The sequence below is a fragment of the Paroedura picta genome, chromosome 6 (assembly GCF_049243985.1).
Source record: "Paroedura picta isolate Pp20150507F chromosome 6, Ppicta_v3.0, whole genome shotgun sequence".
In the NCBI taxonomy this organism is placed as follows: domain Eukaryota; kingdom Metazoa; phylum Chordata; class Lepidosauria; order Squamata; family Gekkonidae; genus Paroedura; species Paroedura picta.
Genome location: NC_135374.1, coordinates 1,062,160 through 1,080,167, shown reverse-complemented (window position 1 = coordinate 1,080,167; position 18,008 = coordinate 1,062,160). Strand labels below are relative to the sequence as shown.

General features: G+C 58.2%; 1 protein-coding gene across 9 annotated transcripts; it reads left to right on the top strand.

Annotated features, from left to right (window-relative positions):
* Positions 1-127: 127 nt before the first annotated feature.
* PGAP2 (post-GPI attachment to proteins 2) lies at positions 128-11,113 on the top strand. 9 transcript variants are annotated; one of them, XM_077341098.1, is made up of 7 exons: positions 128-202; positions 1,051-1,195; positions 3,277-3,451; positions 3,706-3,958; positions 6,042-6,148; positions 7,900-8,008; positions 10,351-11,113. In XM_077341098.1, exons 3-7 carry the CDS (start codon positions 3,287-3,289, stop codon positions 10,479-10,481), a joined length of 765 nt encoding a protein of 254 aa, XP_077197213.1. In that variant the 5' UTR covers positions 128-202; positions 1,051-1,195; positions 3,277-3,286; the 3' UTR covers positions 10,482-11,113. The 9 variants fall into 9 exon arrangements, with proteins under 9 accessions (XP_077197213.1, XP_077197216.1, XP_077197215.1 ...); XM_077341101.1 differs by having other exon boundaries at positions 1,051-1,216; XM_077341100.1 differs by lacking the exon at positions 128-202 and adding an exon at positions 291-602.
* Positions 11,114-18,008: the final 6,895 nt, after the last annotated feature.

The following is an 18,008-nucleotide window of genomic DNA, read 5'->3' as shown; positions in this document are numbered from 1 at the left end:
TCCAGGGCCCGCAGCCCCCCCTCCATCGCGGGCCTGGCCGGTGTGCTGCTGCCCCCCCCTGGCGACCGGACGGACTGGCGCCTGCAGGCCGGGGGGAGGCTGCCGGCTGAGCCGGGCGGGGCGGGCGGGGCGGGGCCGGCATGGCCGGACGGGCGGGGAGCGACGCTGCGGCTGCCTGCCGGGCGAGGCGGCTGCGCGGGAGGTGAGTCGGGGGGGGGGGGTGCGCGGGGGCGCGCCTGGGGGGAGGGGGCTTGAATGCCAGGCAGGCAGCCCCCCCTGCTCCTGGTCGGGCCCCCGGCGACCCCAGACGGGCCCAGGGCGGGGGGAACGCGGGTTGGGGGTCGCGGGCGGCCTTGCAGGAAGCAGCAGGCGGCATTGGGGGCTCCCTCTCCGCTGGAGGGAAGGATCGGGGCCAGGAGGCGAGGCGGGGTGGGGGGCAGGCAGGGTCCGCCCTCCCCGCGAGCAAGGGGGCACGGCGGCTGGGTCCGCTCAGGCAGGGAGGGAGCCCGCCCTCCTGGGAAGCGCCCTGCCGGGTCCCCTGCGCCCCGCACCACGGTTGCCGCCCTCCCGGCCCAGCACACCTGCGGCGTCCCTGGGGCCAGGTGACCTTGGACCCAGACAGGCGCTCCGCGGGGCGAGGACAGGAGGATCCAGCCTCAGGGCAGGACTTCGCGGGGCCAAGCCAGCAGGAAGCGCCCACCTGTGGCCGGCCGGCTGCAAAGGCACTTCTTCAAAGGGAGGGGAAAGCAAATAGACGGGGCTGCCGTGGACCGTGCTGGCTGGAACCAGGTGGAAAGGCTGCTTTGGCCCAGGAGAAGGTGGCCCCTAGCCGGTGGCCGCCATGGGTCGCCCTGCCTGCTCCCCTGGGGGCCAGAGGCCAGCTGGGCTGCTGGTGCCGGTCCAAAGTGGAGCCAATCAATGGGGAGGCCCCCACGGTTTCCTGTCGCTGCCTGCCCCTGCTTGCTTGTTGAAAGAGCAGCCAAGCCTCCTGATGGAATTTAATGGAGGCTGCTTCAGCTGCTTAAAAACTCTCTTTTCTTTTTCTGGAAGTTGGAAAACTGCTTTGGACATGAGAAGGAAGTGACCTCATGAGCTCCTGAAGAAACAGCCAATCAGCACGGCCAGCGGCAGACAGGTGGAGCAGCCAACTCCTGGGCTTCCCGGAAGAGACGGTTGCATGTCGGAACTTAGTGCAGTGAGTGGGTCTCGACAACCGGTTCGTTTGCTCAGAAGCCCTGTTGGGAGCAGCCTTTCCCCTGATTTCGGCTCCTTGGGATTTCCCTCTGCTCTCTCTCACTCTCCTCCCACTGTGTCTTTGATCCTCTGATGAAGAAAGGAGGAATCCTCCCTGTCCGGGGGAGGAGCAGACTCCCAGGACGAAATTGGGTCAAAGGCAGAATCTGGCTCAGGAGGAGGGACTCAAGGGCCAAGCATCTGCCTGGCACACAGAGGGTCCCCAGTGCATTCCGGCTATCTCTAGCTGAAAGGGCCAGGCAGGAGGGGATGGGAAAGACCTCTGTGTGAGACCCCGCACAGCCACAGGGAAGGGCCATAGCTCAGGGGCAGAGCCTCTGCTTGGCAGGCAGAAGGTCCCTGGTTCAGTCCCCAGGAGCATCTCCAGTTGAAAGCACCAGGCAGGAGGGAATGGGAGAGACCTCCACCTGAGGCCCTGGAGAGCGGCTGATGAGGGGCTGACTGCATATCCATCTGCTTTGCCTGCTCACAGGGCTAACTGCTCCTCATGCCCTTGCTCTCCGGGAGGCCAGGATGGTCCCCTCCCAGTGCTGGGGGAAGGCCTTCTGAGACCCCCCAGGGGGAATCCCGATGCAGCCTCCACATTGCTACCCACAGGGTCCTTTACCCCCCCCCCATTTGTTGCACAGGCGAGCGGTGCTGACCTCCCTTTTATCCCCCCCCCCCCCCCCCCCCGTTTGCCCACGCCCCTTAGCTTCTCCCTCTGCCAATGGGCCTCACCTGTGCTGGGCCACGCCCATTGTTTAAATTGGGCTGGCCCTTTCCCCATTCTTCCTCTTTTCGGGGGCTGTGTTGGAGCCTCCCCAGTCCCTCCTCCCTCTGGTTTGTGGGTTTACTTCCCCTGGACTCCTGCACTTCAAACATGGGGCTCCCCCCATTCGCTCCAAGGGGCAGGGGGATGTGCAGGCCACGCCCCCCTGGACGACGGAGGCGTAGGCCACGTCCCAGGGCCCGGTGGAGGTGGTGGCGGTATCTGGTGAACCGGTGAGTCGGGGGCTTGGCCCGCTCAGCTGGGGTTCAAGCAGAGCAGAGGGGCCTGATTCAGTGTGGCTTCTCATTTGCTCTTAGGGCAGGGCAGAGTGCCGAAATCCGGATGGGTTGTCCGTATGGGATTCCTCAGTTTCCAAGACTGTAAACTTGCACGTGGGAAGGAAAACACAAGCGCCAGGCAAGAGCAGAGGAGGATAGAGGAGGAGGAGCTCCCTGAGCCGAGAGGGAGGGAAGGCCTCTCCCCCATGCTCAGCTGCTGCAGCGTAGCAATTAGGCCCTTGCTGAGAAGAGGGCGGGCTTCTCTCCTTCTCCTCTCCCCTTCTTCCTGTTGTTGGCTCCATTCCCCACACCCCTCCCGTCTCGTGTACCTGGCAGGGAGGCCTGCCTTCCTTTCTTCTGCGAGGGAGGCTGAAGCGATGAGCCAGACCTGGACCAGGAGGGTCGGAGGTTGCTCAGCCGAAGCAGAGAATGTGCAGTTGGATTTGGCCTGGGCCACAGCCCTCTTCCCCCCCCCCCCCCAAGCTGAGTTCTGCACTTGCTAGCAGGGCCCCCTGCTCTGCAGACCTGAAGCTGCCTTGTAGGGCAGCCGGCCTTTGATCCCTCAAGGTCAGTCTTGTCTCCCCAGGCTGGCAGCTGCTCTCCTTTTCACTGGAGTTGCCGGAGAGGGATTGGACCGGCTCCTCCGGTGAGCCAAGCAGAGGAGGCAGGGCTGGTGCAAGGGAGGAGGTGTCTGGGCAGAGGAAGGGAGAGTCTTCGGGGCACATTCCCACGGGCATCCCTCTTGTACCCTCTTGGCTGCTGCGGCCTGCGCTTGGTGCCAGTTTCCTGGGTGCTCTGAACACAGCATAGGGCCTGCAGAGGCCAGATGTTTCCGTGTATGAAGGCTAGGCAGGGGGGAGGGGAGGCAGTGAAGCATTTGGATCATGGCCAGATTTCTGAGTAAGCAGAGAAAGCCCCTTTTTCGTGGGTCTTCCTGGGGAAGATGAGCTCCCCCGCCCCAGTTGTTAAGTCCTCTGTCTTCTGCCCACGCAGGTTCTGCAGGATGTTTCAGGTGCCGCTGCCTCTGGATCGGGACGGGACGCTCTTCCGGCTCCGCTTCACCACCCTGGCGGTGGGGACGGTGTGCTGCCCTCTCCTGGGGTTCCTCTTCTGCGTGGCATGGTCTCTGCTCTTCCATTTTGAGGACGCCACCACCACACACTGCGAAGTAGGTCCCCTGGCAGAGCTCCCCTGGGTGCCCTCCCTGCCCCTTAGCGGCCCTTCGGGAACTTCGGCCGCCCCTGAGGAACGCAGCCCTCGATGGGAAGCTGGTTCAGAAAAGCACCCTAAAGCCCAGATCACCTCCAGAGCCCCCCGATCCACCCCTGACCGGTTCTGCTGCGGCTGCGAAGGGAGGGGCCCGGAGGCTGCAGGGCCGGCCAGGAGAGCCCCCCGCAAGAGGCCTTTCTCTGTCTCCCGCAGGTCCCGAACTACCTCCCTTCCATCAGCGCCGCCATCGGCGGGGCGACCCCCGAGCGCTACGTGTGGCGCTTCTGCATTGGGGTGCACTCCGCCCCCCGCTTCCTGGTGGCCATCGTCTACTGGAACCACAACCGCGGCTGCCACTGCCCACGCCCCAGCTACCCCTGCCTGTGCAACGCGGCCTTCGCGCTCAACCTGCTGGAGAACGTGGCCCTCCTCCTCCTCACCTACGTCTCCTCCACGGAAAACTACGGTGAGTGAGGGGCTCCTCGGAGGGTCCGTGGCAGCTCACTGCGCAGCATGCCAGCCCCCACCGTGTTTGGGGGGGGCTGGGAGTGGAGGGGCCCTGCTGCAAGAGACCTGGCCTCTGTTCGAGTCCTCTCCAGCCTCAGCGGCAGCAGCTTCTTCCTGGGCTCCTTAGAATCCTAGAGTGGGAAGGGGGCATAGAGGCCATCTAGTCCAGCCCCCTGCTCAACGCAGGATCAGCCCTAAGCATCCTAAAGCACCTTCTACACCTTCTTCTCTTCTGTCTCCATCTTCCCCCCAATTCTGATTGTGTCAGCTCTTCTGCTCTCCTGGATGCCACCTGGCTTGAACAGGGTCTCAGACTAGGATCTGGGAGATCCAGGCTCAGCCCCCCTCCCTCATGCCATGGAAGCTTCCTGGGTGAGCTTGGGCCAGCCACACACTCTCCATGTAACCTACCTCACAGGATTGTTGTGTGAATAAAATAGAGGAGGCTGATGTCAGCTTTCTTGGGCCCCGGCTGGGGGAAAAGGCAAGGTACACATTAAGTAAAAAAGAAGTATTTATTTGTATTATTTGATTGAAAACATTTTTATGCTACCTTCCCACCCTCTCAGGCTCCCCATTCTGGCACATATAAAAATATTAAACTATCTTAACAACGAAATACAACATCTGATTTTTTAAGAGCTCAATAAAAGCACATGAGCAGTAGAAGACCAGGGAGAAGGGTCGGCAGTGGTCATTAATGGAGTTGGCCAGACAAATCCAAAATCCTCACCAACTGGTAGAAGACACCAATAGAATCAGGGGATGGATATGTACCCTAGAGGTCATCTAGACCATCCCCTACTCAATGCAAATCAGCCTCAAGCATCCAGGAGAAGGATCTGTCCAGTTGCTGCTTGAAGACCACCAGTGAGGGGGAGTTCCCCACCGCCTGAGGTAGCCCATCCCACTGCTGAACTAGACTCCTAGAATCCCAGAGTGGGAAGGGGCCATGAAGGCCATCTAGTCCACCCCCTGCTCAGTGCAGGATCAGCCTCCAGCATCCAGGAGAAGGATCTGTCCAGTTGCTGCTTGAAGACCACCAGTGAGGGGGAGTTCCCCACCGCCTGAGGTAGCCCATTCCGCTACTGAGCAACTCTGACTGTAATTTCGCCTCTAACATCCAGGCTGTACCTTTGTGGCCATAGAATCATAGAGTTGGAAGGGGCCACAGAGGCCATCTAGTCCAACCCCCTGCTCAACGCAGGATCAGCCCTAAGCATCCTAAAGCATCCAAGAAAAGTGTGTATCCAGCCTTTGCTTGAAGACGGCCAGTGAGGGGGAGCTCACCACCTCCTTAGGCAGCCCATCCCACTGCTGAACTAAAATCATAGAATCACAGAATCATAGAGTTGGAAGGGGCCATACAGGCCATCTAGTCCAACCCCCTGCTCAACGCAGGATCAGCCCTAAGCATCCTAAAGCATCCAAGAAAAGTGTGTATCCAACCTTTGCTTGAAGACTGCCAGTGACTGCCATAAGACTGCCATAATTTAAACCCCTCCTTGCGAGGCCTTCCCTCTGCTGCCCCCAGGAACAGCCCCTGCCCCCCTCTAAGGGCCAGCCTTTCCAGCAGATTGAGATGGGTGGCCGTGTTAGACTGTCCCCAAACGAGCCAGAGTCCAGGAGCAGCCTGAAGGCGAATGGGATTTGTGGCAGGGGAGAAGCTTAGCTGAGTCCCCACTTCAGGTACCTTTCAGGGGTTCAAGGGAGCCCTCCGTCCCACCTCTACCTCCTCTCCTGCTGGCTGACCCTTCCCAGGTCCCTCAGCCTGTCTTTCCAGGGCTTCCCTGGTCACCCACCTTGCTGTCTTCTTCAGTTTTGTGCACGTCCTTGAAGCGAGGCCTCCAGAACTGCACACGGCGCTGCACGGTTGGCCTGACCTACGTCTTGTCCTGCGGGACAAGGACGGCTTGTGAACCCCCCTGGGGAGGATTTCCTCAAGTCCTGCTGATGCCGGAGAGGGGTCTTTGCCCAGCCCCTCCTCCCAGCTGCCCCCTCCGTGCTCCATGGTGAAATTTCCCCTTTTCCTCTCGCTGCAGCAATTCACAAGATGGCCTTCATCATCTTCGTGGGGACGGCCCTCCTGCACATGTCCCTGACCTGCCTCTTGTGGCGGATGACTAAGAAACACACAGTAAGTCCAGAGGTACGGTAACGTTTCATTCCTCTTCGAGGGGTTTATGGGGGGTGAGGGGGGCTGGCCCCCAGTGCTTAGCTCCTGCACTTCTTTAGTTGCTGTTGGGGCCAAGAAGTGTTTCATTAGAGTGAGGGGCTACCCGCCCGCTTTCCACTTTGGGCTCAGGAAGGGGGTTCTCCGGGCCCTGGAGGGTCGTTCCCTTCCTCTGGGCACAGAGTGGGGGTCACAGGGGGAGCGAGGAGTGGGAGGCCTCAAGTGCATGTCCTGCATTGAGCTCTCTCAGCCCCACCCAAGCTCACAGGGTGTCTGTTATGCAGGGCCTGCAGAACGGAACTCTTCCGCCAGGCCGGGAGGTGGTCCGGGGGGGGGGGGGTTAGATCGTGCACCCCTCCCTCTCCCCGTAGGACCAGGGCCAGGATTAGACCGGCCTAGATCCCGTGGGCCCCCTTAACATCCTCCCAACTGTCCATCGGCCCTCCTAGTCCCACGCAGGGGGCTCGTGTAGGATGTGAATTGCATCATATTCGTATCACCATGACTTGCGTGGCATTTTAGTATTTTGTTTTAGTGGGCTTTTTAACGGGATTTTATGGGGATATATTATTATGTATGATTTATATGACAATATTGTAAACCACCTCGAGCCAGTTCTTGGGAGCGGCGGTAATATAAATCTCATTATAATAAATATAAATAAATAACTATGCGACAAGGAAGGAAAGGGGTTATGTAAGCCACTTTGGGTATAGAAAAACAGCTCCTCTTCCTTTGGCCTTTTCCAGCAGCCCTGGGGTGGAGTTGGGGGGGGGGGTGTTATGAGAAAGTTCTCCTGGTCAAGGGGAGGTGGGTTCATGAGCCAGAGCTCTTGGAGGCTTCCCTCCAGGGGGTGGGTGGCACCACCCCCCTGTTCTCCTCTCCTTCCTGGCCAGCTGCTGGTACATTCCATTTCCCCCCCCCCCCATCTGCTGAGTCAGGAGGCGCTGCAAAGCGATGACTCTGCTTTTCCAGTCTTTGCAGGCAGCGGACTGTGCTAGGCGGGCTGGTGGTTGTGCTGAGGTGGAAACAACAGCCCTATCCCACAATCAGGGGAGTGTGTGTGTGAGTGTGTGTGTGAGCATGTCCCCCTCCCAGCCATGCAGGCCCCATGGAGTCCGTTTTCTCTCTGGTACCAGCCGAGGGATAGTTTTGCAGGTCCCCTTGGGCTGGTCCAAGTGATGAAATCCATCTTGGACGTCCAGGTTTCCCCCTCCTCTTGGCGCTTCTGGGAAGCGACACTGGCCCCAGGGGAACACGGGAACATGAAGGTCTCGTTCCGTCCTGAGAGGGGCTCTTCCTTCTGCTGCCCTCCTGCTCTGGCGGACATCTTCAGGTCCTCTCCCGGCTCAGAGGTGGCCCCGCCCCAAGGGGCTTCCAGCTTCCCGGGGAGTTGGGAGGCTGGGGCTCTAGGAAACCAGCCAGCCCAGTGGGTTGTGAAGCCCTCAAGCACCTCCAGAGGAGTTTTCCTCCTGGTCTCTGTCACGTGAAGAGCAGTAGGGATTCCGGGAGACCTCCAGGGTCCACCTGCCAGTTTGCAACACTGCCTCAGCCGCCTCCTCGAGGCCCCCTGGCTCCCTCGTGGCTTCGGTGTCCTCTGAGCATGCAGGAGCGGTGGGGGCTGTGTCCGTGTCCAGGCAGAACCAGCCTCCTGCAGGGACTGGTGCAGCAGAGGCAAGGAGCTGGCTCTGGCAGGAGTGACCGCCCCGCCCTTCTCTGCCCAGCAGGAGCGGAAGTCCTACAAGTGGAAGCAATGGCTCCTCTCCTTCAACCTCACCATCTTCTTGGTGGCCATGTGGGTCTACGACCGGCACAACAGATACTGCGAGCCCGGAGGTAAGAGCCATGAGCGGGAGCAGCGCTCCCTGCAGGGATGGTGTTCTTTTCTTTCTCTCTTATATCTAGCCTTGGTCTCCAACAGGGACCCGAAGCAGCTTACAGAATCCTCCTCTCCTCCATCCTGTCCTCACAACAGCCCTATAAGGTAGGCTTGGCTCAGTGTGGGGCTGGGCCAAAGTCTCCCAGGGAGTATCTCAGCCTCCCAGATCTTAGCGTGACACTTGAGCCCCTGCAAGGGCTCTCCTAGTGACTCTCAGAGGCCCTTCTAGGTAGGCCAGTGCCCCTCTCCTGCAGCCTCCTGGGTTAGCTTGTGGGTCAGCAGAAAAGGGCCCCGAGGGAGGTTCTGCTCATGTGTTGCCCCACAGAGGGTGGAGTCCTCCTGCGTTCCCCTACGACTGCCAAGTACTTTCCCTGAGCTCCAGGTAAGTCGGCTCTTGGGAATGAGCCCAGAGTCCCCCACCCTGATGGGGACCCCCCCAGTGGCTGACATTGTTCTCTGCTCCATTTTAATCCTCACACCAAGCAGGGCGTGTGGAGAGCGTGGGACTGGCCTCACGGCCACTCTGAGCATTCCCTGCTTCCCCCCCCCCCAACTCCTTTTTCTTCTTTATTCGTCTGCCTGCCTCCCACCCCAGATGCTGAGACTTAGAATCATAGATAGAAGGGACCTCCAGGGTCATCCAGCCCAACCCCTGCACAGTGCAGAAACTAACGACTATCAGCTTACCCATAACCACCCCAATTTCATGCCTAAGTGATCCCCCACCACCACCAAAAATTTCCAGAATCCAGCCTGAGCTGGGGGAGATTCACTACTGTCCTACAGTGGTGATCAGCAATCTCCTGGGCATGCAAGAGACAAACCCTGGCACATCCCTTCCTGCCCACCCACTCATAATCTGCCTCCGTTCATAAAATCAGTATCTCTGTCAGATGGCTATCTAGACTGTGCTTAAAAACATCCAAGGAAAGAGAACCCACCACCTCCCGAGGAAGCCTGTTCCACTGAGGAACCGCTCTGAATGTCAGGAACGTCTTCCAAATGTTTAGACGGAATTTAGTATTGGAAGGGACCTCCTGGGTCATCTAGTCCAACCCCCTGCACTATGCAGGACACTCACAACCCTCTCACTCTTCCACTGTAACCTGCTACCCCCTTGAACCTTCGCAGAATCAGCCTCTGTGTCAGATGGCTCTCCAGCCTCTGCTTAAAAACCTCCAAAGATGGAGAACCCACCACCTCCCGAGGAAGCCTGTTCCACTGAGAAACCGCTCTGACTGTCAGGAACTTCTTCCAGCGGTTTAGACGGAGAATCTTTGGCATTAATTTCATCCCATTGGTTCTGGTCTGTCCCTCTGGGGCAAGAGAGAACAATTCTGCTCCATCCTCCATATGGCAGCCTTTTAAATACTTGAAGGTGGTTATCAGATCCCCTCTCAGTCCTCTCCAGGCTAAACAGACCAAGCTCCCCCAACATCTCGGTCTCCAAACCCCTCACCATCTTTGTTGCCCTCCCCTGGACATGCTCCAGTTTGTCCACATCGCTCTTCCACTGGGATGCCCAAAACTGAACACAGTTCTCCAAATGAAGGTGAACCAGAGCAGGGGCCAGCCAGTTCATATCCGGGGCCAGCAACAGGGCAGACAGGCTGAGGCCTTCCGCTGGTTTTGCTTTCTAGCTGAGCATTTGGAAGGGCAGGAGGCTAATAAAAATGTATCATCATCATCACGAGGCCTGGAATTCAGAGGATTAGTGCCTCTAAACATGGAGGTTTCCCTCAGTCACCCTGGCGAGGACCCACTGATGCACTGCTCCCAACTGTGTCTTTCTGTGGCATCCTCTAGGAGAGAATTCCACATTTCAGTCGCTCTCTGTGTCCGTCCCGAGCGTCCTGCCCATCAGCTTCATGGGGTGCCTTTGAGTTCTAATAATTTGGGGAAAGGAGAAAGGCTTCTCTTTGTCGTCGCCCCCCCCCCCATGCATCATTTGAGACACCACCATCCTGTCCCCCCTCTCCTGGGGATGGTGCCCAGCCCCTTCATCCCTTTGGGTGCCTTTCTCTGGACGTTTTCCAGCTCTGCAATGTCCATTTGGGGATACGTTGACCAGGAGGGCACGCAGGATTCCCAGGGAGGCAGCCCCAGAGATCCCTTTCCAATTACGGCTGTTTCCTTTCCTGCTGACCCCTCCCTCGGGGCCTTCCTTGGTCACCCTTGCCGCAGCATCCTGGGCTGCCACTCTCCATGAGGAAGGTCCCTGGGGCTTTTGAGCCGAGCCTCCGTCCCTTCCCTCGCTCCCCATCGGCTCACCCTCCGCTCTCTTCCCTTCCCCCCTCAGTTTACACGGCCTTTGCCCTGCTGGAGTACCTGGTGGTCCTGTCCAACATGGCCTTCCACATGACCGCTTGGTGGGACTTTGGCAACAAGGAGCTGGTGGTCAGCGCCCAGCCGGAGGAGAAGCGCTTCTAGCCGAGGCGTCGCTTTTTGGGTTTCCGGCTGGTGGGCTTGGACGCGATGGCAGCCTGGCGGCGGACGGCTGACCTCCCCGAGGGGCACTGGAGCAGCCGCGGAAGGGGGACCCATTCCTCGATGCTGCAGGAGGAGGGGCTGCAGACCGCCCCGACTGGCCCCCTGCCCCCAGGTGTGCCTCCTGGTCTTTGGACACTTGGGTGTGGACGCTTTGGGTGTGGTTTGCCTGCTGCTGCTGATGAGCTGACTGGGGAGGGGCCGTTGCTGCTGTGGAACAGGCGGATGGACTGGGGCCAGGGACAGTTGTGGCTGACCTGACTGGGCGGGGGGAGGGGCCTTGGCAGTAGGGCTGAGTGGTTGCAGCGACTGTCCCTGGAGTGGGAAGCAACCTCTGGCTGGGGGCCATTGCCAAGTCTTGTTCTCCAAACCCTCCTCAGCAGCCAGGCCCTTCCGACCCCACTGAGACCCCACTGTGTGGAAGAAAGCCAGCTCTGACTCTTCTCCAACTCTGCCCCCACCCTTGGTTTGCTTCCTGCAGCCTGTGCCTCTGAGGGATGTGTGGAAAATTGTATGGTCAAGGACGTATTTTAATCGGACTTTTTGCCTCAAAATAAAGCACTGAGTACTTTTCATTAAGCCTCTGGGCGGTTGGATGGAGCCCTGCATCTTCTGGAGAAGCTCCGCGGGGGCCTCGTCCCCCTCCGCTGAAATTCATGGCCAGAGTGGCCTTTCCATCCGCCGGATCCCCTGCGCCTCCCTTGCTCTGGATTGGACCCTGAAGCCTCCGAACGCTCCAGGCTGGGCCTCTGCTGGGTCAGCAGAGTAGGGCTGGAGTGCTTCACTCTTGCCCTGGCTCCTGAGCTGAGGGGCTGGCCTGCACTGCGACCCCTGGGGAGGGGGAGGAGGAGAGGGAGGTCCGAGGGTTGGAAGCCTCTTTGACCCCGTGGGCATTCCAGTAAGGGTCCCCGCATGCAGCATCATTCCCTCCACAAGGTAGGCTGTGCATGGTCAACGCAGGGGAGCCCTATTTCTGGAAGCTGCCATTTTGGCAGGTGACCCTGGAGGATGCTGTGTGGGAACTCTGGCTCCCTAGCAGAGCCTGTGCTTGGCCTGCGGGAGGTCCCCGGTTCAATTCCCAGCAGCGTCTCAACAGGAGATGGAACAGGCAGGAGGGGAGGGGAAAGACCTCCGCCTGAGGCCCTGGAGAGACATAGAGAAGGGGCTGTGGCTCACTGGCAGGCAGAAGGTCACGGGTTCAATCCCCAGCAGCATCTCCAGCTAACAGGGCCTGGAAGGAGGGGAGGAGAAAGAGACCCTGGAGAGCTGCTTCCAGTCTGAGTACACAATACTGTCTCTGATATGGTGTCTGGAGTGGTATCTGGACAGAGCTCTCCCATACTTGTGAGCTGAAGGCCGGTATTATATGCATAGAATTTTGATTCCAACTTTGAGTTGGGTGAAATATTGAAAACTTCTAGGATAAGTTTCAAAATCATAGGAGGAAACAACCACCGATGAAAGGTCTACTTTGAAAACGGAACAAAATCTAGAGTCTGCTCTGGTTGTTTCATTTATCATTAAAATAGTAGAGATTGTATAAATATATTGTTAACCAATTTTTCTGTTAGGATATTTATTCAGAACCGTGTTGGAGTCTGATATGGTATAAGGCAGCTTCATTTAGGAAGGGCCACGGTTCAGTGGCAGAGCCTCTGCGTGGCTCACAAAGGCCCAGGCTCAATCCCCAGCAGTGGAAAGGACCAGGTGACAGATGATACCAAAGACTTCCACCTGGGACCTTGCCAGTCTGAGTAGTCAGTATTGACCTTGAGGGACAAAGGTCTAATTCAGTATTGGGCCTCTTTATGTGTATGTGAGTCTCAGATGCCGCCCAGAGGTGCCTGTGGGTGCTGGCGTGAGCCCCACACCTGCTCAGCACCCTCTGCGTCAGCCAAGAGAGCCACCTGCTGGCTGAAGCAGGACATTGCAGCAGCACCCAGGCTGCAGGCTCCACCCACCCCACCTCACTGATGTCAGCCCCGGAAGGCAGGTCTCAGCTTTTCTGGTTCGGGATGGCTCCTCTCTAAGAGATGACAGGGTAGCTGCACCTGTTCCAGAGGGAAGGGGATGAGGGCTGGCCACTGAGAGGCTGACGACCAATACTCACTGCCTGGCGGGCTCATGGGAATTGTAGTCCATGGACATAGAATCACAGAATCATAGAGTGGGAAGGGGCCATACAGGCCATCTAGTCCAACCCCCTGCTCAACGCAGGATCAGCCCTAAGCATCCTAAAGAATCATAGAATCATAGAGTTTGAAGGGGCCATACAGGCCATCTAGTCCCACCCCCTGCTCAGTGCAGGATCAGCCTCCAGCATCCAGGAGAAGGATCTGTCCAGCTGCTGCTTGAAGGTGGCCAGTGAGGGGGAGCTCCCCACCTCCTTAGGCAGCCCCTTCCACTGCTGAACCAGACACCTGGAATCCTAGAGTGGGAAGGGGCCATACAGGCCATCTAGTCCACCCCCTGCTCAGTGCAGGATCAGCCTCAAGCATCCAGGAGAAGGATCTGTCCAGCCGCTGCTTGAAGACGGCCAGTGAGGGGGAGCTCCCCACCTCCTTAGGCAGCCCCTTCCACGGCTGAACCAGACACCTGGAATCCTAGAGTGGGAAGGGGCCATACAGGCCATCTAGTCCACCCCCTGCTCAGTGCAGGATCAGCCTCAAGCATCCAGGAGAAGGATCTGTCCAGCCGCTGCTTGAAGACGGCCAGTGAGGGGGAGCTCCCCACCTCCTTAGGCAGCCCCTTCCACGGCTGAACTAAACTCCTAGAATCCTAGAATGGGAAGGGGCCACAGAGGCCATCTAGTCCCACCCCCTGCTCAGTGCAGGATCAGCCTCAAGCATCCAGGAGAAGGATCTGTCCAGCCGCTGCTTGAAGACGGCCAGTGAGGGGGAGCTCCCCACCTCCTTAGGCAGCCTATTCCACTGCTGAACTACTCTGACTATGAAAATTTTTTTCCTGATATGTGGCCTATATCGTTGTAGTTTAAACCCATTACTGCGCGTCCTCTATAGCCAATGGGAACAGCACCCTGCCCTCCTCCAAGTGACAACCTTTCAAATACTTAAAGAGGGCTATCATGTTCCCTCTCCGCCTCCTTTTCTCCAGGCTGAACATTCCCAAGTTGCTCAACCTATCTTCATAGGGCTTGGTCCCTTGGCCCCAGATCATCCTCGTCGCTCTCCTCTGTACCCTTTCGATTTTATCTGCGGCCCCTGTGAAAGGGCCGTTCGACCCTCAAAGGGGTCCCGACCCCCCTGTTGAGAACCACTGCCCCAGATCAAAGGTTACAGAAGGACGTAAAAGCAGCAAAGGAAGGAAGGAAGGCAGCTGGACGAAGTAAGGGTGTCAAAGGACCGGGCAGCAGGGATGGGAAGGTCCTTTCTCTGCCTGAGACCCTGGAGAGCGGCTGCAGTCTTAGGCAGCACTGACCTAGAGGGACCAGGGTCTGATCCTGCAGAAGGCAGCTGCCTGTCAAAGTTGGTACTACTACGGGCCACCAGAGGGCAGTATACAGTTGACAGATCTGTTTCCGAAGCGGATCCTGCTTTGAAGTCTGGGAGATTCCCTTGATCAAGCAGGCCCTCGGTCTTTGGCCACAGCACTGAGACCTTGCCTTGCTCTTCTGGAAGCCACACCTCTTGCCTCTGAAACTCAGCCCCATCATCCCACCTGCACAAGGGGAAATGCCCTCTGCACGTGCTCAGTGGGACGCTCCGACTAACCAGCCAGCCTTGGGAAATGCCTAACATCTTGGCCTGCAGCACAGCTTCTGTGAGGGCTGCAGCGGCGTCTGTGGGCAGGAGAGGAGTTCCACCGGGGCCCTTCGGACAGGCGATCTGTGTGCCTTTGGGGTGGGTGGGTGGGTGTGCCGGGAGGGCATCCTGGGCGGCAGGCTAGCCTTGAAGAATGGCCAGGGCAGGGGAGCATGAGACCCTGGAGGGCTGCTTCCTTTCTCAGCACCAATCATGACCCCGGGCCTCAGGTGCGGACGTCAGCAGCCGGAGGGCTGTCCAGCAGGGGCCAGGGGGGTGTGGAGCTGCGAAGGCGCAGGGCTGTTCTCCAACCACCCCTCTGTGAAACTGAAACCCGAGCAGCGGCTGCTTCCTGTGCGAACCCTTTGCGTAAGGAAGAAAGCCTTGCCTCTGCCTCCCCGGCGGTTGCGCTGTTGTTCTGGCGCTCTGCAGGGCGGGGCTCCCCACACCTGCTGCACAGAGACCGAGATCTTCGTGGCCCTGGGTGCGGCTTTCCCTGAGACCCGCAACCCGCAGGGTTAAACAAAACAAGAAGTCTGATACTTTTATTTTGGGGCTGGAAGAGGCGCTGAAGAAAGTAAAGTTGAGGTTACCGCCTTTTGCATCTAGAGGACTTGTGAGCCGTTGCCCTGTTCCAGCCTCTCGCCTCTTCTGCTAAAAGAATTGCCCCTTTTGGGTCAGCTCGTTTCCAGCGGATCTTTGCCTCAGCTTCACTCCTCCAGCCCTCCTCTAAAACATGGCGTCTTCTCTCCTTGGTGGTTCTTTGGGGGAGGCGGAACCTCAGCTGCCTGTCCGAAGGGCCCTGGGAGCATGGAAGGAAGTGGGGGGGGGGTGGCAAAGGGCACAAAAGGGGGTGACACAAGCGGGGCTGGGGGGGTGGAGAGCCAGTGCAGAGCCAGCGTTCGCATCCCCACTCTGCTATGAATGAAGCCAGCGCCTGTTTTTACCTCCACCTGTCCTACTCCACTGTGTTGTTGTGTGAACAAAACGAGGAAGGGAGAAGTCTATATGCTCCCCTGGGTTGCTTGGAAGATGGTGGTAAGTGAACAACAGTCTAGACCAGTGGTCCCCAACCTTTTTATCACCAGGGACCACTCAACGCCGGGGACCACTCACTGGGGACCACTCAACGCCTTTTACTGAGGCCCGTGGGGGGGGTATTTTACTCCTCTCCTCTCAACCACTGCCCTGACGCTCTCTGATCGCTATGGTAATGTTTAAACATCCCTTCAAAATAAGATACAGACCTGCCACCACAATGAACATAAGGAACATTTTATTTTCATGGAAATTTTAACTCATGACAATGACAAATCAATGGGAACCCTGAGCTTGTTTCTCTGCAACGAGAGAGTCCCATCTGGGAGTGATGGGAGACAAGGACACCCAAAGTGTGTTGTAAAGGGCCGGGGGGGGGAGAAGGGGTCCTTCGGGGCCCACCTCCAATTAGTCGAAGGACCACATGAGGTCCGCAGCCCACAGGTTGGGGATCGCTAGTCTAGAGAATAAATAACTAAAAAAGGTTTTACTGCAGGGGTCAGGATCCGTGTCCGGGTTAGGCATTCTGGATTGCTGTCCGCTTTGGACAGATGCAGTGTCCCAGTCCCCCCCCCCCCCCCCGGCTCCTTTCCTGCTGGGACCTCTGGTCAGCCTACATGCTTCCCACAGTATCTTCACAACAGCCCTGCAAGGTGGGTTCAGCAGACAGTGGTTGACTGGCTGCTGCTCATCCAGAGAGCTCGAGGGCTGAGCAGAAATCCCCCCCCCCACACACACACACAAACACACACAGACATCATTTTGCTTTCCTCACCTGAAGCCTCCCCTCTCCCTCCGCCTTCCAAAGTAGGGGAACTGCAGCTGCGGCCAGAGCTGCCTTGCAGTGGGTTGGAATTTCTGCCCCTGTCCGCAGCTTTGGGGTGGCAGCCAGTGTGTGTGGGGGTGCCGGTCCCCCCTCCTCTGCCAAGGCTCCTAGAGGCTTCCTGGGGAGCAGATGGAAGTCCCCCCACCACCACAAGTGGGTCAGGATGGGGGTGGGTGGGGGGTGGGACGGCCACTCCATTCTCCTCTCCTCCTTGCCTCCCTTCACCCCCCCCCCCCTTAGCTGCTGGTACTTTCCGTTTCCCTCCAATCTGCTGAGTCAGGAAGCCCAGCCAAGGGATGACTCTGCTTTTCCAGGCTGGGCTAGGCAGGGCTGGTGGATGTGCAGAGGTGGAAACAGCCGGAGTCAGAGAGACAGAGAGAGAGAGAGAATGTAGGGGAGAGCCTTCTTACTGAATTTGCACGAGAAGCTGCTCTCCTGAGTCCAGGGGCACTCTTAAGATCAAGAAGAAGAAGAAGAAGAGTTGGTTCTTATATGCTGCTTTTCCCTACCCGAAGGAGGCTCAAAGCGGCTTACAGTCGCCTTCCCATTCCTCTCCCCACAACAGACACCCTGTGGGGTGGGTGAGGCTGAGAGAGCCCTGATATCACTGCCCGGTCAGAACAGTTTTATCAGTGCCATGGCGAGCCCAAGGTCACCCAGCTGGCTGCATGTGGGGGAGCGCAGAATCGAACCTGGCATGCCATATTAGAAGTCTGCACTCCCAACCACTACACCAAACAAGTTTCATTCTGGGTATAAGTTCCATGTGCCCTGCTGTGCTTGGCCCTACTTATCTGCAGGACCCCCCATCTCTTTATGCCCCTGTAGGGCACTTCGCTCTCCAGGTAGGAATGTACTGAGTGTTCCAGTCCCCCAGCACGTCCGTCTGGCCTTGACCAAGGCAATGGCTTTTTCGGCCCTGGCCCCAACCTGGTGGTTTGAGCTCCCGGAAGAGCTACGGGCCCTGCAGGGTTTGTCAGCTTTCTGCAGAGCCTGCAAGACGGAGCTCTTCCTCCAAGTTTACGGTTGAGGCCAGGGTGGGTCCCTTAGTGTTGGTTAAATCAGGCCCCCCTCCCAATGGGAGGGAGCTCTTGACCCCTAGTTGGATGGAGGGTGGGGGTTAGGACTCTTGCATTGCCATCTTTTAATGTTCAGTGATTGTTTAATGTTTTCAGGGGATTGTACTGGTTTTTATTGCTGCATTGTGAACTGCAAGGAGTTCGCAAGGAGAGTGGTGGTATACAAATTTGGAAAAAAAACCCCAGGATGTCAGTCCCCAGACGACATAGATCAGTTCGCCTGGGGAAATGGCTGCTTCGGAGGGTGGGCTCCCTGGCATTAGATTCCCCTGAGGTCCCTCCCTGCCCCCACTCCCGGGTCCACCCCATAAGTCTCCAGGTCCTTCCCAACCCAGAGCTGGCAACCCTGATTCCAGATGACTGGAGACAAGCCGTGCGCATGCACAGGAAAGCTGCTCCCCAGCATTAAACTGGGTTGGGTGCGCTTTGGGGCATGATTATCGCCCGAATAAAGCCTTGTCCGTCTTCCTGGTGACCCAGGGCTCAAATGTCATCGTTCGGTCACTTCAGGCCCAGTCAGGGCTGCCCGATGGGATCTCTTCTTCACGCTGCAGGCTTGAAGGAAAGGGGGAGGGAGTGGCGCCGGCAGGAGCCTGCCCCCCCCCAACCACCCAGGCCCCACTGAGGCACAGGCCCCCCTCCTCCTCCGTTGGCTCTGCCCAGCCGTGGCTCGCCAAGGGCTGCTTTTGCAGGATCCAGGTGCCCTCCGGACAGGAAGGGTTGCAGGTCGGGTTGCCGGCTTTGAGTTGGGAAATAGCCAGAGGGG

Bases quoted from the DNA above. Each gene is read 5' to 3' on its own strand.
- PGAP2 (XM_077341094.1), top strand. From the start codon at position 2,117: ATGGGGCTCCCCCCATTCGCTCCAAGGGGCAGGGGGATGTGCAGGCCA. The intron at 2,239-3,276 runs GTGAGTCGGGGG...CTGCCCACGCAG, and splicing joins TGGCGGTATCTGGTGAACCG to GTTCTGCAGGATGTTTCAGG. The intron at 3,959-6,041 runs GTGAGTGAGGGG...CTCTCGCTGCAG, and splicing joins CTCCTCCACGGAAAACTACG to CAATTCACAAGATGGCCTTC.